Below are 15,943 nucleotides of genomic sequence, written 5' to 3'. Positions count from 1 at the left end.
GTCAGTAAGGCTTCTGTAGTCCCTAGTGGACCCTTCTCATGCTTGCTTTTTCACTCAATTATTTTCTAATGTAATGTAATGTAATTTGTAAAAGGTTGCATAATAAAAGCTGAGGGAAAAAAGTTTATCCCACACACTTACCTTATAGATTCAGGATCTAAAATGAGGGCTTCAATTGCATGTGATATTAATAGGCAACTCTGCTGTTGTCTGATGTGATGTTAAAGTGAACAAATAAAAGATGCAAAATGTGTATTTCATGGTGCTCTAAAAATGATGCTCATATCAGAATCAACGTGGCCTTAGATTATCATAATACTAAATTCTAAGATCTACTTCACGTATTATATGTTGGCAAACATGTCTTATCAGTACGCGCACACGACAGGGATCTGTAACCATGTTTTGTTTCTCTTATGCGTGTCCCCAAAGAATACAGATGATGCATATTTGCTGCACACGTGCTTTCTAATGTAACATGTGAAGCAACTTGCCAACAGAATCTAGCGGCTTGACCACAGTTCCAAAAGAGGATAGTACAGCAAATGAATCCATTCATTTATTTAAGAGGCTCATTTGCTCTTAAATTCAAACCCCCTCCCCCACACCTCAACTGACAACAAAATGCACAATAATGCAGACACTGCGTAGAATTGCTGTTTTGCCTGTGTAAATACTCAGTTCAACCTCCGCAGCTGAGAAGAGATCTTAGGTAGCAGGACTGGGAATGATTTCTGCTTGAGGGTTTGCAAAACCATTGCCAGTGACAATGGGCTACATGGAGCACTGATCTGATTTGGTATAAAGGCAGATCTGTCAATCCTGAAAGGTGAATTCTCACTACCAAACTGCAGTGACAGTAGTGTTTTCTTTCAAAATTAAACTGCTAAATTAAAACTGTAACATTTATTTTTGTTCCACGGGTTTTGCACTGCCTATATTCTACTGGTGTGTTATATGTACAAGAGGCATTCATTATATGAGGTGGACCGGGGTTAGTATTTGGTGAAAGAACTGTATACCAAGGTTAACGTAACCAAAAGCAAAAAGCTTTGACAAACTGGGACTTAGTGAAAGATCCAGCAAATGTGGCTTTTGGAGAAATAAAGCTGCAAGTGTCTGCTTGCAGAGATGAGTACTTCAGTTAGTACTAATACACGAACATACACTAACTACTTCATGAACATGATTATCTGAACACACTTCATTTGCAAACAATTCTTTAGAACACGTGCCTCAAGGCAGGGAAGTTCCCTATAACAACAAAGCCTTCAAAGGAGAAGGCACCGCTATCTGCTTAAAGATCTTCCCAAGAGGCTTATTTAGATGTATGCTATATAGAGTCTCTGCCATATAGGGTCTCTGCCAGGATATGAATATGCATCATTGAGAATTGAATCTCTGCATCTCTATGCATCGAGAATGCCACTATAAGCTGCACCTACCAGTCCATTCCTGTGAAGGAATCTATTCTATAAAATCTCCTGCTCATTACAGACCAAGCTGCTATACTTGCAGGCCTCTCATCTCTCTTTTTATGTCTAATTCAATGGAGACTTGGGTCAGGAACTTTTACTCCTAAAATAGTCAATCTATGCCTCTCTACATACCTCCCCACCTCCCCTAATAATTTCAACATCCCTTAGGGAAAATAACTAATCCCTGTGCTTTCAAGAGCAGGATACAGCTCCACATTCCTCAGCGTGGCCGAGTCTGCATCAAAAGACGACTGATAGAGATCTCCATATCTTGCAGCCAGGTTCCTGAATTCTTCCATGGAGAGTTTCATCTTCAGCAAGGGAAAAAAATGCAAGGAAGTGATTACCATAGATGATGTAACGCTGATTTCGTATTTTTATATGCACCCACACTGTTGCTGTTATTTATATTAGAGAATGGTCAAACTAATACATTACAAGGCCTCTCTATTGTGCCTTTGTATCCTTAGGTTATTTGGCAAAGCACTGCTCAAAGTTCGCCTTCCATACCATCCTACATCAGAATATAGGCTTCCTTGAGACTACTGGAATATCTCTGCTTCCTTCAGCTCCAGCCTCCTAGCAGTTCCTTGGAAAGGAAACAGTGGGAGGCTGCCAGCAGATGGGTCAGTTGCTCTAGTTGGAGTTCCTGGTTGTCAAATATTTGTTTGTCACCACCGATTTCTTTTACGTATTTTATATGGTTCTTAGCCACTAAGGATTACTTGTGTGCCTAAAAGTGGGCTAGATACATATATATTTTCTATTTACATTTACATTATTTATGCCTGCATATTGCCATTTTCCCCAATGGAGACCCAAAGCAGCTTACATCATTCTTGTCTCCATTTTATCCTTGCAACAACCTTGTGAAGTAGGTTAGAATAAGAGTATGTGACTGGCCCAAGGTCACCCAGCAATCTTCCAAGGTAGAGTGGGGATTCAGACCTGAGTCTCCCAGATCTTAGTCTGACAGTCTAAGCAGTATATCATACTGGCTCTGTGAATAATCATGTTGTATCTAAATAAAGCCTGTACCATCACAACAGGGATACAGAGGAACACTCTTGGTTAAACCCCTTGCAAAGTGATCCTAATCACAGGAGGGTAGGCTGGACAGAAGTCACTTGTCACTTCTTCTGTCTAAGAGCTTACTGTTCTCATCTCAGCACAATGACTCAGGGAAAAATCACAGATACAGACTAGAGCACATGCCTGGTTGGAAATACGCCCACAGCGCTGAAGGTCACTGCCAGAGGTCATGGCAATTGTGGTTGCAATGGCAGGAGGGGGGCTGGTCTTCAGGCTGTTGCAAGTGCAGATGAGCTGAGAAAAAGCCTGCAGGAGGTCAATCCTGAGCTTGACAAACCCACACTGAAAGCTCAGTGGGTTAAGTGGAGTACTAGCGGCCTGGAAAACAAACAAACAGGCAGAATTTGGACGTTGGTAACCTGGGTCAAAAGCAAATATGCTGAATAAATACCTTTCAGAAATTGTTTCATCAGATACATAAAAGAAATTTCCTCAGACTGTGAGGGCTTATTGATTAAAATCCAGAACACTACACAACTGAATATGTAGAGAGTAGTTTTAGTACCTATATTCTGATGCTTACTGCAGTTTAGAAAAGATCACAATTTTTACCCAAAGAAAATCTCATTTGGATGTTTTCTTTCTGGGACTTCCGTGATGCTTGAAACTGCCAAACTGAGCACATACATTGCCCACACTGAGATGTGGCATAATTACCTACTCTGAGAGAATGCATTCTAAGTATCCATATGGGCTGCTGCTCTGGGCATGTCTCCTGAATCTAAGTAGGCACAGCCAAAGCAGTCACACAGGGATCCAGCAGGGAGTCTCCTTGGGGGACAGGAAGGCTCGAGTATCCCTAACATGGAGAACGACGGGAACATTCAATCGTTTTTGCCGTACAGTCAGAGTCAATCTCAGGAGGCTGACTGGAGCAGCTTATGAGACTTTTTTGTTATTTAATTTTAGTTCTTGCAGTATATAAGCTGTTGTCTCAAGTCACAAAGTGTGCCCTGGAAGTTGCGCAATGTAGTTCTCTTTTTTAGGACAGGGGCTGAGAAGAATGCAGTGACATGTCCAGAAAACTCTAAGTTCCTTTTCCTGACAGGTTTTGTTTATGGAAATTTGTCAAGGCTTATAACTCCATCGTCTGAGTTTCTTGGAAAAAGACATCAAAGCACCACATCAACAAGGAGGGCAGCATACCACCTTATTCTTTCTACTATAGAAATCTGCACAGATTCAGGTAAGAACCTTATTTATAGGTGTGTTCACCTAACACACCTATAAGCAATCAAAACATTATGAAGGTAGAAAGCAAAACATTATGAAGGTAGAAAGCAAGCAAGGGAGCAGGGGCTCTCTAGTGTTTTGCAGAGAGTGCCACCTGTATGATTATCTGCCACTGGGCAGAAATTGTGGATGTGTGCTCAATGCATGGAGCTCTTAGATCTCAGGGAAGAGGTTTGTTCCCTTGAGGCTAGGGTTGCCAACCTGGAGAAGCTCAGCAGCAGGGAGACAGTTGTGAACGATACTTTCAGGGACCTACTAGAACAGTCCCACTTCTGTGCTGACAGCTCTTCTGCTGTCATGGAGATTGTGGGTTTCAAGGTTGGAGGGCATCAGGCTGAGAAGGGATATGATCCTTATGTGGGACACCTTCTTTGGATGACAAACCATTATCCTCTTGTACCGAGGATACCCCCCTGGGGTCGGGAGGAGGTGGACTTTTGGTAGTGGGTGATTCAGTTATTAGGAATATAGACAGCATTGGCTATGACAGGCATTTTGATTGCATGGTGACTTGCTGCCTGCTGCAAAGGTTGCAGGCATCACATACGGTCCAGATAGACTGATAGACAGTGCAAGGGAAGAGTCAGCGGTCGTGGTGCATGATGGCACCAGTGACATTGAGAAATATAGTCATGTGGTCCTGGAAAAAAAAAAAGTACGTTATTAAGCAGAAAAGTTACAGGCCAGGTCCACACACACCAGTTCGATAGGCACAGATTAGGGGTTTCAGAGTGTGGAGGAGAAAGGGGTGCTAGAAGGAAGCATTTAGATTTGTTATGCACTGGCAGCTTTCTGGGACAGGCTGAAAGTGTACAAAAGAGATGGGCTTCACTTGAACCAAAGGGGTAATATTTGGGAGTGGAAGTAGGATGAAAAGGAGGTCCATGTGCAGAAACAAAAGGGTCCAGGGATGGAAGGGTTGTTGGAGAGGGAAATCTGTTATAGGTGTCTACATGACAACACTAGAAGCCTCTGAACCCAGACAGGGGATCTGGAGTGCTTAGTGCTAACTAACAATTTTGATATAATGGGTGTCTCAGAAACATGGTAGAAAGGGGGAAATCAATGAGATAGTCATCCCTGGATATAAGCTATACAGGCAAGACAGGGAGGGATGTGTTGGGGGAGGTGTTGCATTATATGTCAAAGAGGAGATAGAATTAAATGTTATAATAAATAACATAACATTCGATTTATATACCACCCTTCAGGACAACTTAACGCCCACTCAGAGCAGTTTACAAAGTATGTCATTATTATCCCCACAACAAAACACCCTGTGAGGTGAGTGGGGCTGAGAGAGCTGTGATTGACTCAAGGTCACCCAGCTGGCTTCAAATGGAGGAGTGGGGAATCAAACCCAGTTCTCCAGATTAGAGTCCTGGGCTCTTAACCACTACAACAAACTGGCTCTCAACATTAAGTTAGAAACATTAAGAGAATGAACTCCCCAACAGAAGCAATATGGGTAGAAATATTGGGCCCTAAGGGTTACTTAAAAGTAGAGGGTGTACTATTACCTACCTGATCAAACTCCTGAGGATGATCTCGAGATGAACAGGAAATAAAGGATGTGACTAAAGCAAATAATGTGATAATGGGTGACTTCAACTACCTTCCCATTCACTGAGGAAACATATGCTCAAGTCATGTTGTAGAAATGACATAATTGGCTACAGAACCAGAGGGGCAGGACCTGGCTCTGAGCAGAGCTCAAGGCCTGGTAAGAGATGCAGGTGTTGTTGCACCAACTGGGAACAATGCTATTAAGTTCAGCATTCTTGTCAATGGGAAGTTATCCTTAAAGTCCAAAACAATAACATTTGACTTCAAAAGAGGGAGCTTTACAAAAATTAGGGGAATAGTTAGAAGGAAGCTTAAGAAACACGAGACAGTCAAATCCCTGGAGGATGCCTAGATGCTATTTAAAACCACATTAATTGAAGCCCAGACAGAAGCATTACCCAGTTTAGGACAAGTACTGCCAGGTCAAAAAGGATGCCCGCATGGTTACCAACCCAAGTCAAGGAGGCCACAAAAGGCAAAAAGGAAGGTATGTTCCAATGAAATGAACAGAAGGGAGTACAGGGTTTAGTTAAAGAATCGTAAGTTGATAATTAGGCAAATGAAAAGAGAATTTGAGGAGCAGATTTCTAAAAATATCAAGACAAACAATCATTTTTAAAAATATATCCTGAGCAGGAAACCAGTCAAAGAAGCATTTGGGACTTTGAGTGACCAAGGAATAAAAGGATTGCTAAAGGAAGATGAGGAGATGGCAAAGAAGCTATATGAATTCTTTGCATTTGTGTTCACTGAAGAAAGTGTGAGGCATGTACTCAGGCCACAGCCACTTTTTTCAAGAACGGAATCTGGAGAAGTGAGTCAAACTGAGTTAATGAGATGAAGTTCAAGACCCACTGGGGATATTAAAAGCCAATAAGTCTCCAGGTCCTGATAGCATACGTCCAAGGTTTCTTAGGGAACTCAAATGTGAGATTATCTCTAGTGGTGGACAATCTCAGTTTACCAATAGATTCAGAAAATGCATCTCTTTCAGCTGCTTTCAAACCATCTACAAACCATCTATATTGTTGAGATGCTTTGAGACCAAAGCTGGACCAAAAGATTCTATGTTGAAGTGGTTTTGATATTTTTCTTCTGGATGTACCCAGAAAATGGAAGACTCCAAATAACCCATGCAATTTATTCTGTAGTGATCCACAGAGGACAATTCTTTTGTCTGTACCATTTATAATCTTCATATCACACTGCTGAGATCCTCCATAGCTTTGGAGTTGAGTCTCATATGTTGATGATACCCAGCTCCATCTCTCTTTCAACAAGGCCCTCTAGAACTGGCAGTGTCTGTACTCTGTTCGTGTCTGGTCAAGCAACTGAAAGCAAACAAGCTGAAACTGCATCTAGACAACAAAGAAATGATGCTCATCAGTAAGGCAGAGACTTTGAAGGGGACTGCTCTGCCCATTTTAGATAGTTTTGGGTTGCAGCTTAGCTGACACACACTGCAAAAAGCTCAAGAATTTTATTAAATCTTGCATTATTGTTAGAAGATCAGGTCAATGCTGTTGCTAGGAACTTTTTTTCAGTTAGATCTGATGTGACAATAGCTGCCGTTACTAAACTCTGTTGATCTGTCCATACTGATCCATGCTTCAGTAGTTTCAAAACTAGACTGCTACAACATGCAAAAAGAACTGCCCCTTACAACAACTCTGAACTTTCAGCTGATACAAAATATTGCTGTTTGTCTGCTGGGTGTTGAAACCACTTCATTGGCTTGCCTAAATATATTAAAATTTTGTACCCTGCCTCTTGGCTCAGGTAATAATTAAAACTTTGCAGATAAAACTAGATAAAATACAAAAAAAACCCAAACCCAAATACACCTCCTCCCCAAAAGATGCCTGCTGTACATATCAAAAGCCCTGGCAAACCAACGTCTTGCAGCGCCTTCTGAAGGTTTCCAACTAGGGGACTCCTTTTACCTCTTGAGGAAACGTGTTCTAGAATGGGAGACACAATCAAAGAAGCCCAGGAGCTGGTTGATGCCAGGTGAGCCACCCTAAGACGGGAACAGCCAGCACGTGGCAGCCTGAAGACACTAGCTGGCGCACATGAACCAATATATGGGCACCAGGCCATGAAGAGCTTTAAAAGTCATAACCAGCTCTTTGAATTGAACTTGGAAACACACTGGCAGTCAAGGTAGCAGTTTCAAAATGTGCAAAGAATGTTCTCATCAGCTAGTCTCAACAAAAACTGGGCTGCCACATTCTGGACCAGCTGTAGCTTCTGGGTTGTCTTCAAGGGCAGACCAACATAAGAGCACATCACAGTAATCCAACCACAAGGTTCCAAATACATGGCACAGCATGGCCAGACTGGCTGTCTAAGAAAGATGAGTTGGTGAACCAGATGCAGCTGACAGAAGGCAGCCTGAGCCACCGTGCCAACCTTCCTTCCAAAACAGCACGGCTGGGTCCATGAGCTCCACCAATCACTTAACCTGCTCTGCAAATGCAAACTCCACTCCATCCATAATAACACAATTAGACATTGAATCCCATATAATTCAATCCTCTCCTGGCATTTTTCTGAAACCTTATGCTTGAAATGAAAGAGCTTAAGAGGCAACATTCATAAACAGCACACATACACAGCTTAGGTTGTATACCACCTCAACAGCAGCAGCATTTTTTCAACGAACACCTTGCCGCTGCTGTACGGATATTGCTAACACAACTAATAAACGAAGCTCTGTTATTTCCAAACCCATTCAAAAGACAGAGCCAAAGACACAGAAAAGAAGCAAATCAGCGTTTGCTCAGTGAGACGAACAAATTACACATTCACCTTTCTAAAGGTTCATTTTTAAAAAAGCAACTGCTTAAGCCCTTGTAATAAAAGCCTTATCAGATGCATACATTGCAAAGACAAACTGAAGCACCCACTTCCTTGCACTGGAGTTTTCTATTCAAACTAGCACTATTTTTGTCACATTAAGCAATTAAATACATTTTCTGCTCTATATAAAATGAGCACTGTTTCATTTCTGCTTGCCTGAGCTAATAAATTGCCTTGTTCTGGACTCAGGAATGCTCGCACTCATGTTGTAAAGACCCAAGACAGCAGTCATTTAACCAAACTGGCAAGCTAAAATATGTTTTGTGCCTGTCCTCCCCTTTCCAGCACCCCAACTGACTTGTTCTGAATACACATTTTGATAGCCTTCAACATTTATGTCAAGTACTGACAAATTATGAACCACAACTACACAGATTCCCCTTGAGGCACTTTTCTACAGCCTCCTCCCCTGAGGGGATTAAGGATTTCCAGCCCTTACAAATGCCAAGCCACGTTTGAACGCATGACAGCAGTATTATATGCATTCCACTTTCCTCCAGGAAGCTCAGGAAAGAATACGTGGCAGTGCCCTCATTTTATCCTGTGAAGGAGGTCAGAAAGAGTCAGTAACTAGTCTAAGGTCACCCAAGCGAGCGTCAGGACTTAATGGGAACTAGAATCCCAGTCTCCTTGGCTCTAATCCAACATGCTGCCTCCTACACTACACTGGTTCACAACTCATATGCTAAGTGAAATATGGCAGGGGGGTAGTTGAAAATGCAAATTCAGTGTTCTCCATCAGTTTCACCACCCTGCTGCAAATGTCTTTGCATAGTTCAGCTGGTCCCAAGTAGGCTAGGCTGTTAACTGGGACACACTGTAATAAGCGAATTTTGTGCAAGGTTAAGGCCAATCTGCTTCCAGTCTGTTACTTGGTACAGTTCCAAGTGGTAATCTTGCATTTTAAAACCCTGAGCAGTCGAGGACCAGGGTACCTCAAAGGACTGTATTCCACTACACAAATCTGCCTGGCACAGGACGCCATCATCACCAAGCCAGATTGGTTGCTGTCATCTGAAGGGAGGTGGAAATCTACTAGAGGAAAGGTATTTTCCATGGTTGCTCCCCAGTAGTCTAACTTCCCTTTGAAAGATGTTATCCTGATGTCACCACTGTCCCCTTTTATGTACCAGCTGAAATCTTGTTCTGCTTAACCAAGCTTTTGATTATTTAAGTTTGGGTTTTTAAGCCCCACTTCTGTCAGCATTGTGAACTGTTTCATCTCTATGCCACTGTATTACTACGTCTGCTTTACACCGCTTTAATTAATATTTTAGTAGTTTGTTTTTTATTATTACAGTAAGCCACTTTAGACAGAAACATGGTATGTGAATCTTTAAAGTAAACAAAATAACAAATGAATCAAATGGGCTGGACATCAAGAATCCCCTCCACTAACTGCAGAGTGTCCCTCCAACTCCTGGCAGTCTCTCCTGGCATTAGAGGCTCTTTTTCCAGTGGAAGGCTTCTTGCCTTCCACTGGCTATTAGCAAAAGAGTCATAGGATTCAACCCCATGCTTTCCGTACCCATTTCAAGACTGTGTGGATGATTCAAGTCCTCTCACTTTCGCCAGAATAAAGTTATGACACAACAGGAGTGAAACAACCAGGCCACCATCCAGAATATTCCTACAAACATTATGCAAATGGTATTATTTATGTGAAGCCAAAATACAAGTTAGCTGCAACCCCTCAGCTGGCACTGTATTTCCAACACACCAAGACAACTTGCCCTTCCTCATTTAAAGATTTCAAAAATGAGAAGTCCTATTTAAAAAAAAAAAGGCAACATTTGATTTAAAATGGGCAGAATGAAGGTGCTCACTTTTGTATAAGGAAACTATGGCACTTGGTTGATTAAGCAAGCAATTCCAAGTTGCTCAAGAGGCAGCTAGGAGCTTTTGCTATTGTACCAACTTGCCTCTTCTGCATTCCATTCCAAGGTACTTTTCGCACTCAGTTTTTAGAGCGTGTTTGTACCTGTTCCGCATCCCATGTTTGCAAGGTTTTCACACTTTCAAAGCAGTCATGGGACGCAGTCCCGCTTTTTGTTCGCTGTATCCCCGATTTTTCTCCCTGCGGATATACCACGATGTTTTTTTAAGTCCGCTGCTGACTGGCAGCTGGCCCACATTTTGTTAATGTGAACACTTTTGCCACTTTTTGCTTCTTCCCCCTCCCCTCTCCTTTTCCCTAGGAGCTGATTGGTTTGTGCAGAATTAACCACTCCCACACTCCTCAGCTCTCTGAATTCCTTGTCCACCATTTTTTTTAGTAAAGCAAGGTAAGGGTCATAAGGCTGCTTCTCCGCTGGTCTCCTTACTCCCAGGTATGCACACACACTTTTATTTATTTTCAAAGCCAGGAACAATTCCTAAGCTTGCTGCTAATTCCCTGCTGGCTTTAAAAGCAAGGAAAGGGTTAAATAGCTACTTTCTCCTTCCTCCCTTAGGGTATGCGCGCACACACTTTTTTTTTTTAAAGACAAGAATGGGTTGCAATGTTGCATCATTGTAATGTTACTGCACTTCTTCCTGGCTTTAAAAGCCAGGAAAGGATTAAATGGCTGAGTTTCCCTCCCTCCCAGGCATGTTTCAGGCTTTGGCAAAGGGAAAAAAAACCCCAAGCATTTTGCACAGCCCTTTGGAAACAAAGCCTCAGCTTGCCGGGAGAGGATGAATCTGCAGCATTTTAACCCTTTCCTGGCTTGATTTAAAAAAAATAAATGAGAGTGGTACATGTTTTCCCCCAGAACTCTGCCACCAATTGCCTCTCCAAAGGGCAGGGGACAGCCCAATCAGCAAAAAGGGGGGATGGGTTCCAACACTGCAATGTTACTACACATGTGTGACGTGAATTGCAAAGCCCTGAAAGCCCGAAACTACACCGAGGCTTCAAAGTGGGTTTGAAATGAAGCACAGACGCCAAATCGAAACTGTAGTGGACAGTGTGCAATGAACAGGTGCAATGCCGAAGCCACTGCGATCGGGGAAAATGCTCATAAATGGCGGTTTAAACCGTAAGTGCGAAAAGGGTCCAAGAAAAAAAAACTAATGCAGGCATCTGAGCACTTCTTGCTCTGCCTGTACTGTCAAAATATGGTAGTTTATTTCACCAGTAGAGTAGTTCAGTTCTTCACCAGCCACACCAACAACTCAGTAGGGCTCATTTGGACAGTGCAAACATACTGCGTAATTTGCCTTGAGTCTCAGTGTGAAAGGCAGACTATAAATTACATAAATAAAATAAAATAAATAAAAACTGAAATATTGTACTGTTGGACTAAACCCACTGCAGTACAGGAAATGTATATTTGAATCTTTTCCCAAGACCTTTGAAGAGTCTAGCTAAATAAAGAGCAACTGAAATGGACAACTCCTTTAATCTAGAGACTGCAATGAAGAAAGAAGAACCAATTTACACTGACCGTTAAAGATGCTATCCCTTTGTGATAAGATTTTAGAGACTCGGCAATGCATGAAAGTGCTGAACTACAATCGTCCTCTTGAAGCCCCATTAGGCACTGCTCTGCATGGGAGAACTCCTTCAAACTATTCAGCCAGAAGTAGAAGTGTTCAGAAGCCACTTGAGTCAGCAAGCTTTGGAAGAGCTCCCTGGCCATGCCATGATTACCCTGCAACAGAAGACAGACACAGCCAGAGGGAGAGAGTGAGAAGGTGCGAGGATCTCTGCATTTAAAAGCAACACAACAGGGAAGAGCAGCACACGTGAAATAGAGCTGGTTTTTTAAATCCAGACATTTGCAATAGAAATTTGGAAAAGGGCCTTTGAACCTTGTCCCATCTGCTTTTCTGAAACACCTTTCCCCTGGAATCGCTCGTCAAGATATTTTGCTCCAGTGTGATAGACACACACAGACACAAACACACAGGGGAGCATTTTTATCTTTGTTATGGAAAAATAATCACTTCTTAGGAAGAAATCGGCAGCTTGCTGAAGCTTACAACGAAACATGTAACACAAAATATACTTTAAGCAGGACAGCTTTATTCATGAAAGTTGAACAGAGGCTCACCGAAGTTACAAAACAACCATTTTCAAACTGGCATTTCAGTCACCATACATAGCAAAGATTACTTCCAGTATAAACTCTAAAAACAGACCATACTTGGTTTTTAAAAAGTTGTCATCAGCTCTGTTTCAAATGAAAAAGTCAAAAACTCAGAGTCCACATACTACCAATCAATCCAATGACATATAGCAGTGTGTGAGCTTTCAAGTTATCCAGAACTTTTCTTCAGGAAAAAGAAGATGCTTCAAGACATGGCGTTAAATCCTAGGCAAGTCTTTGTTAAATGCAGAGCTGTTTCAAACATTACTGGTAGCCAGCTACATCTAGCCTCTTTAAGCAAGAGGTTATCGGAACAGCCACAATCCTTAGAAAATACAAATTCCAATTTTGTAGCATCCAGCCTGAAAAAGAGTTTTGCAGAACTCAAAAGCTCATGTACTGTTAACTACAATACCAACACTTGCGCCTATATACCACTTTTCTAAACAGATTTGTGCCCCACTCAGAGCAGTGAACAAAGTCAGTGTTGTTATACCCACAATACAGGTGAGGGGCTGAGCCTGAGAGGGCTTACTCAAGGCCACCCTATTGAGCTCATGGCAGTAGTGGGATTCAAACTAACTGAGTGCCGATTTGCAGTCTAACCACTTAAGCATTATGCTACAGCATTTGGTTAGTGTGAATAAAAGATATTATGTGGACTTTGTTCTGGGTTTTTGGATAGTTTAAAAAAAACCAAAACTGTATCACAGCCACTGTTTGCACATACCATTCTGGAAGCTTGTCTGGCTATCCTGTAAGCTGTCCATCCATTAGAGACATTTTCAAGCTGTTGTTTGATAACAGTTTTAACTTCAGAAGATAAAGTCTTTTGACTGGCAACAAATATCACAGTAGCAAGAGAGACCTAATGAGGAAAAAAAAGGAACATGGCAAGCCAAAATATAACAATCTCCACTACCATGTTCTATAAGTATCACTTGAAAGTGATTAGTGCTCGTTCGCCATGATGTAGCAAGTAAATGTCTGCCCAACTCAAGATACTGCTTTTTTAAACATAACCTGATGAAGAATACTGAAGAACTTGAAAGTCTGCATGTTTTGTGTTATTCTGAGTGGTCCTAATAAAAAGTTATCATACGGCTTTTGTTCTAAAGAGTTATGAACAGGATTTCAGACTTGAGCTAGTAAACCATAGCACTGGATGGCTTTATTGAATTATAACTCTGAGTCTTATATACAGAAATGTATGAGAACAGGCACAATATATCATTTATGTTTGTTGTACGTATGTACGTATGTCATTTATAGTCCACTGAGACTCAAGGCAGATTATACAGTGTGAGATTAGTACAATCAATATTGAGAACAATTCTATAAACAATGCCATAGGGTAAATAGATACAAGTTCACAAAGACATAGCATTAGTAGGAATCCAATACAACATAAGGAATAATCTGACTTATTCAAGTAATAAGCTACTTCAACCCTCAGAATCTATTTGATTCTTAAAAGCCTTTAATAAGCTCATGCATTAATATCAAGTCCAGGAAAGGCCTACATAAAATGGGGCTGAAGTACCTCCTTGTTTACCAAGAAATAATTACTGGAAAATCACATACAAATGAGGGAAAAGGAAAACGAATATAATAAAAGATTTTTAATTTATAATAATTTCTTTTTAAAAAGAAGGCAATCAGGAGAGAAGGAAACATGAGCAAACCCCTGTAATTTCTTAATCCAAAATCCACACCATGAGGTCAAAAGACGAGAAAGTGATCCTATAAAAATCTCACGACTGTACTGTTTGCACCAAGGTGGCAAAATAAACACAGTGTCCCTGTCAAACAAATGCCATCTACAGGACTGAAAGGGTATTAAGACAACAGAGCAGCAATCTTGGAATCTTTTTTCGTTTTGGGGTTCCTTGAAGTTCCTTTACTTGGTCACATCACTCTGCTCTGCAAAGTTCAATGGTTTTCTTTCATTGTCTGAATTAAATTTAAATTTCTCTCATTTTTTAATCATCCGCTTTTCTTATTTCAACACTTCAGCTGTATGCTGTCCCATTAATTTTCTTGTTTCCTTAAGCCATATACCTTACTTTGGTCATCTCTCTCCTATGTCTTTCTTTTTGGCTGTGACTATTGTTGAAATAGTCTTTCTAGTGATCAAAATTTGTTCTGCTGGGAAGGACTTTTCAAAACTCTCCCCCCCCCCAAGCTTTCCTAGATCGATTTTCCTGCACAAAACCCCCTCTTTTCCCAAGCTTTTCACCCTCTAGCCCTCCCATTTGCTTTCTGTCACACGTCTTGAAAGCTTCCAGTCTAAAAGATAAGGCACAAGACTCTGGTGGATTTTTTTAAATTTATGAAGTGCCTAGAGTGCAGCAATAATAATGTTACTCTTTCCAGCATCATCACTTGAGTATTAAAAAAATAAAATAGTGTAACAAAAAAAGCTGGCAACTCTAGATAAGACCAGCAGCTCATCAACTTCCCCCTCTGTATACTTGATTGCAAAAAGTCTGGTAGCAGGCAGAGCATTCACAATCAAGGCATAAAAGTCCACATCAGTCCTAAATTTTCAATCCTTCATACCTGGCAGTTAGGGAATACTGCTTGTTCCTGACAAATGGGATACAGCGCTCTTGAGCATCATTGCTAGTAGCTGGTGGCATATAGTTTCCATTTTGTGACATCATTGTTCTTGGGGACATCACAGAATGTACTTGACATTTCACACCAACAATAAGAACCAGGAACGATGACATTTTTAAAGTTATGCAAAGCATCTATCTAAATACACTATGCGTTTCTCTGTAACCGCTTTGACAAGAAGTACTTTCAAACAGAACTGTTAAATATGACACAAACATGGCAAAGATGTGTTTTCTCAGAGAGCCCACTACAAAGGGAAGAGATGGTTAAAAGACATCATGTCTTTCATTGTGTTTACCAATGCAGTAAACTGACTGTTCCATACATGGTCCAATTTTAATTAAGTTCACCAGTAGTTTATAAAGTGTGTATTCGATCCAATTCCACCCAGGTCCAGAATACATCAAGAACAATGTTCCCAAGCCTCATCTTACCAGCAGCTCTTGTTGTTTATCAGAGGCAGAACTCCCAATCACTTTATATAGGTCCATCAGGTCTGCCAGCATTCCATCCCCTAAGACAGGTAATTGCATGGCAATGGCTGCCAAACAATGGCACATGAGAATCCTAGCAGCATCTTGAGCACTGTGCAGCTGCGTCAACAAAGACTCCACAATAGACTGGCTCAGATGGGGGCGACACTTGGCCAGCTTCACCATGCAAGTGAGAGCAATCTGCATTAAAATAAAACAATCGTTTCAGCATCTGCCACCTTTCAAAAGATTTGCATTTTTTCTTGAATCACAAGAGGCTAGAAACAAAGGTTAAAAAAATATTGTGCAGGCACCTAATACAGTGACAGTCTGCCAAAGCATATGTAGGGTGGATGCGGGGAAAACAATTATTTTTACTACAAGGGGTTTTTAGCATGTGACTGAGAGACAGAAAGTTCTCATAGGATCTGCTTGCCAGGCCTCTGGGGAACATTCAGAACCAAATGGCATTTAACCGAGTCTGACATAAAGGAGTCTAATACTGAAATGCTATGTAATCAGCCCTGTCTAAGTCAGTTGACTT

The 15,943-nt window shown here is 41.3% G+C and overlaps 1 protein-coding gene across 2 annotated transcripts in view; it reads right to left on the bottom strand.

Annotated features, from left to right (window-relative positions):
- Positions 1–15,943, bottom strand: part of INTS7 (integrator complex subunit 7) — a 51,906-nt gene that overhangs the window by 17,890 nt on the left and 18,073 nt on the right. For both annotated transcript variants that reach the window (XM_054995811.1, XM_054995818.1), the window contains exons 11-16: positions 15,361–15,600; positions 13,035–13,172; positions 11,660–11,866; positions 2,694–2,888; positions 1,686–1,789; positions 142–210 (exon numbers count right to left, since the gene is read on the bottom strand). In XM_054995811.1, the coding sequence (XP_054851786.1) occupies positions 142–210; positions 1,686–1,789; positions 2,694–2,888; positions 11,660–11,866; positions 13,035–13,172; positions 15,361–15,600 (953 nt within the window). The remainder of the gene's footprint in view (positions 1–141; positions 211–1,685; positions 1,790–2,693; positions 2,889–11,659; positions 11,867–13,034; positions 13,173–15,360; positions 15,601–15,943) is intronic.

This window comes from Eublepharis macularius, chromosome 1, assembly GCF_028583425.1.
Source record: "Eublepharis macularius isolate TG4126 chromosome 1, MPM_Emac_v1.0, whole genome shotgun sequence".
In the NCBI taxonomy this organism is placed as follows: Eukaryota; Metazoa; Chordata; class Lepidosauria; order Squamata; family Eublepharidae; genus Eublepharis; species Eublepharis macularius.
This window is presented reverse-complemented; position numbering and strand designations above follow the sequence as displayed.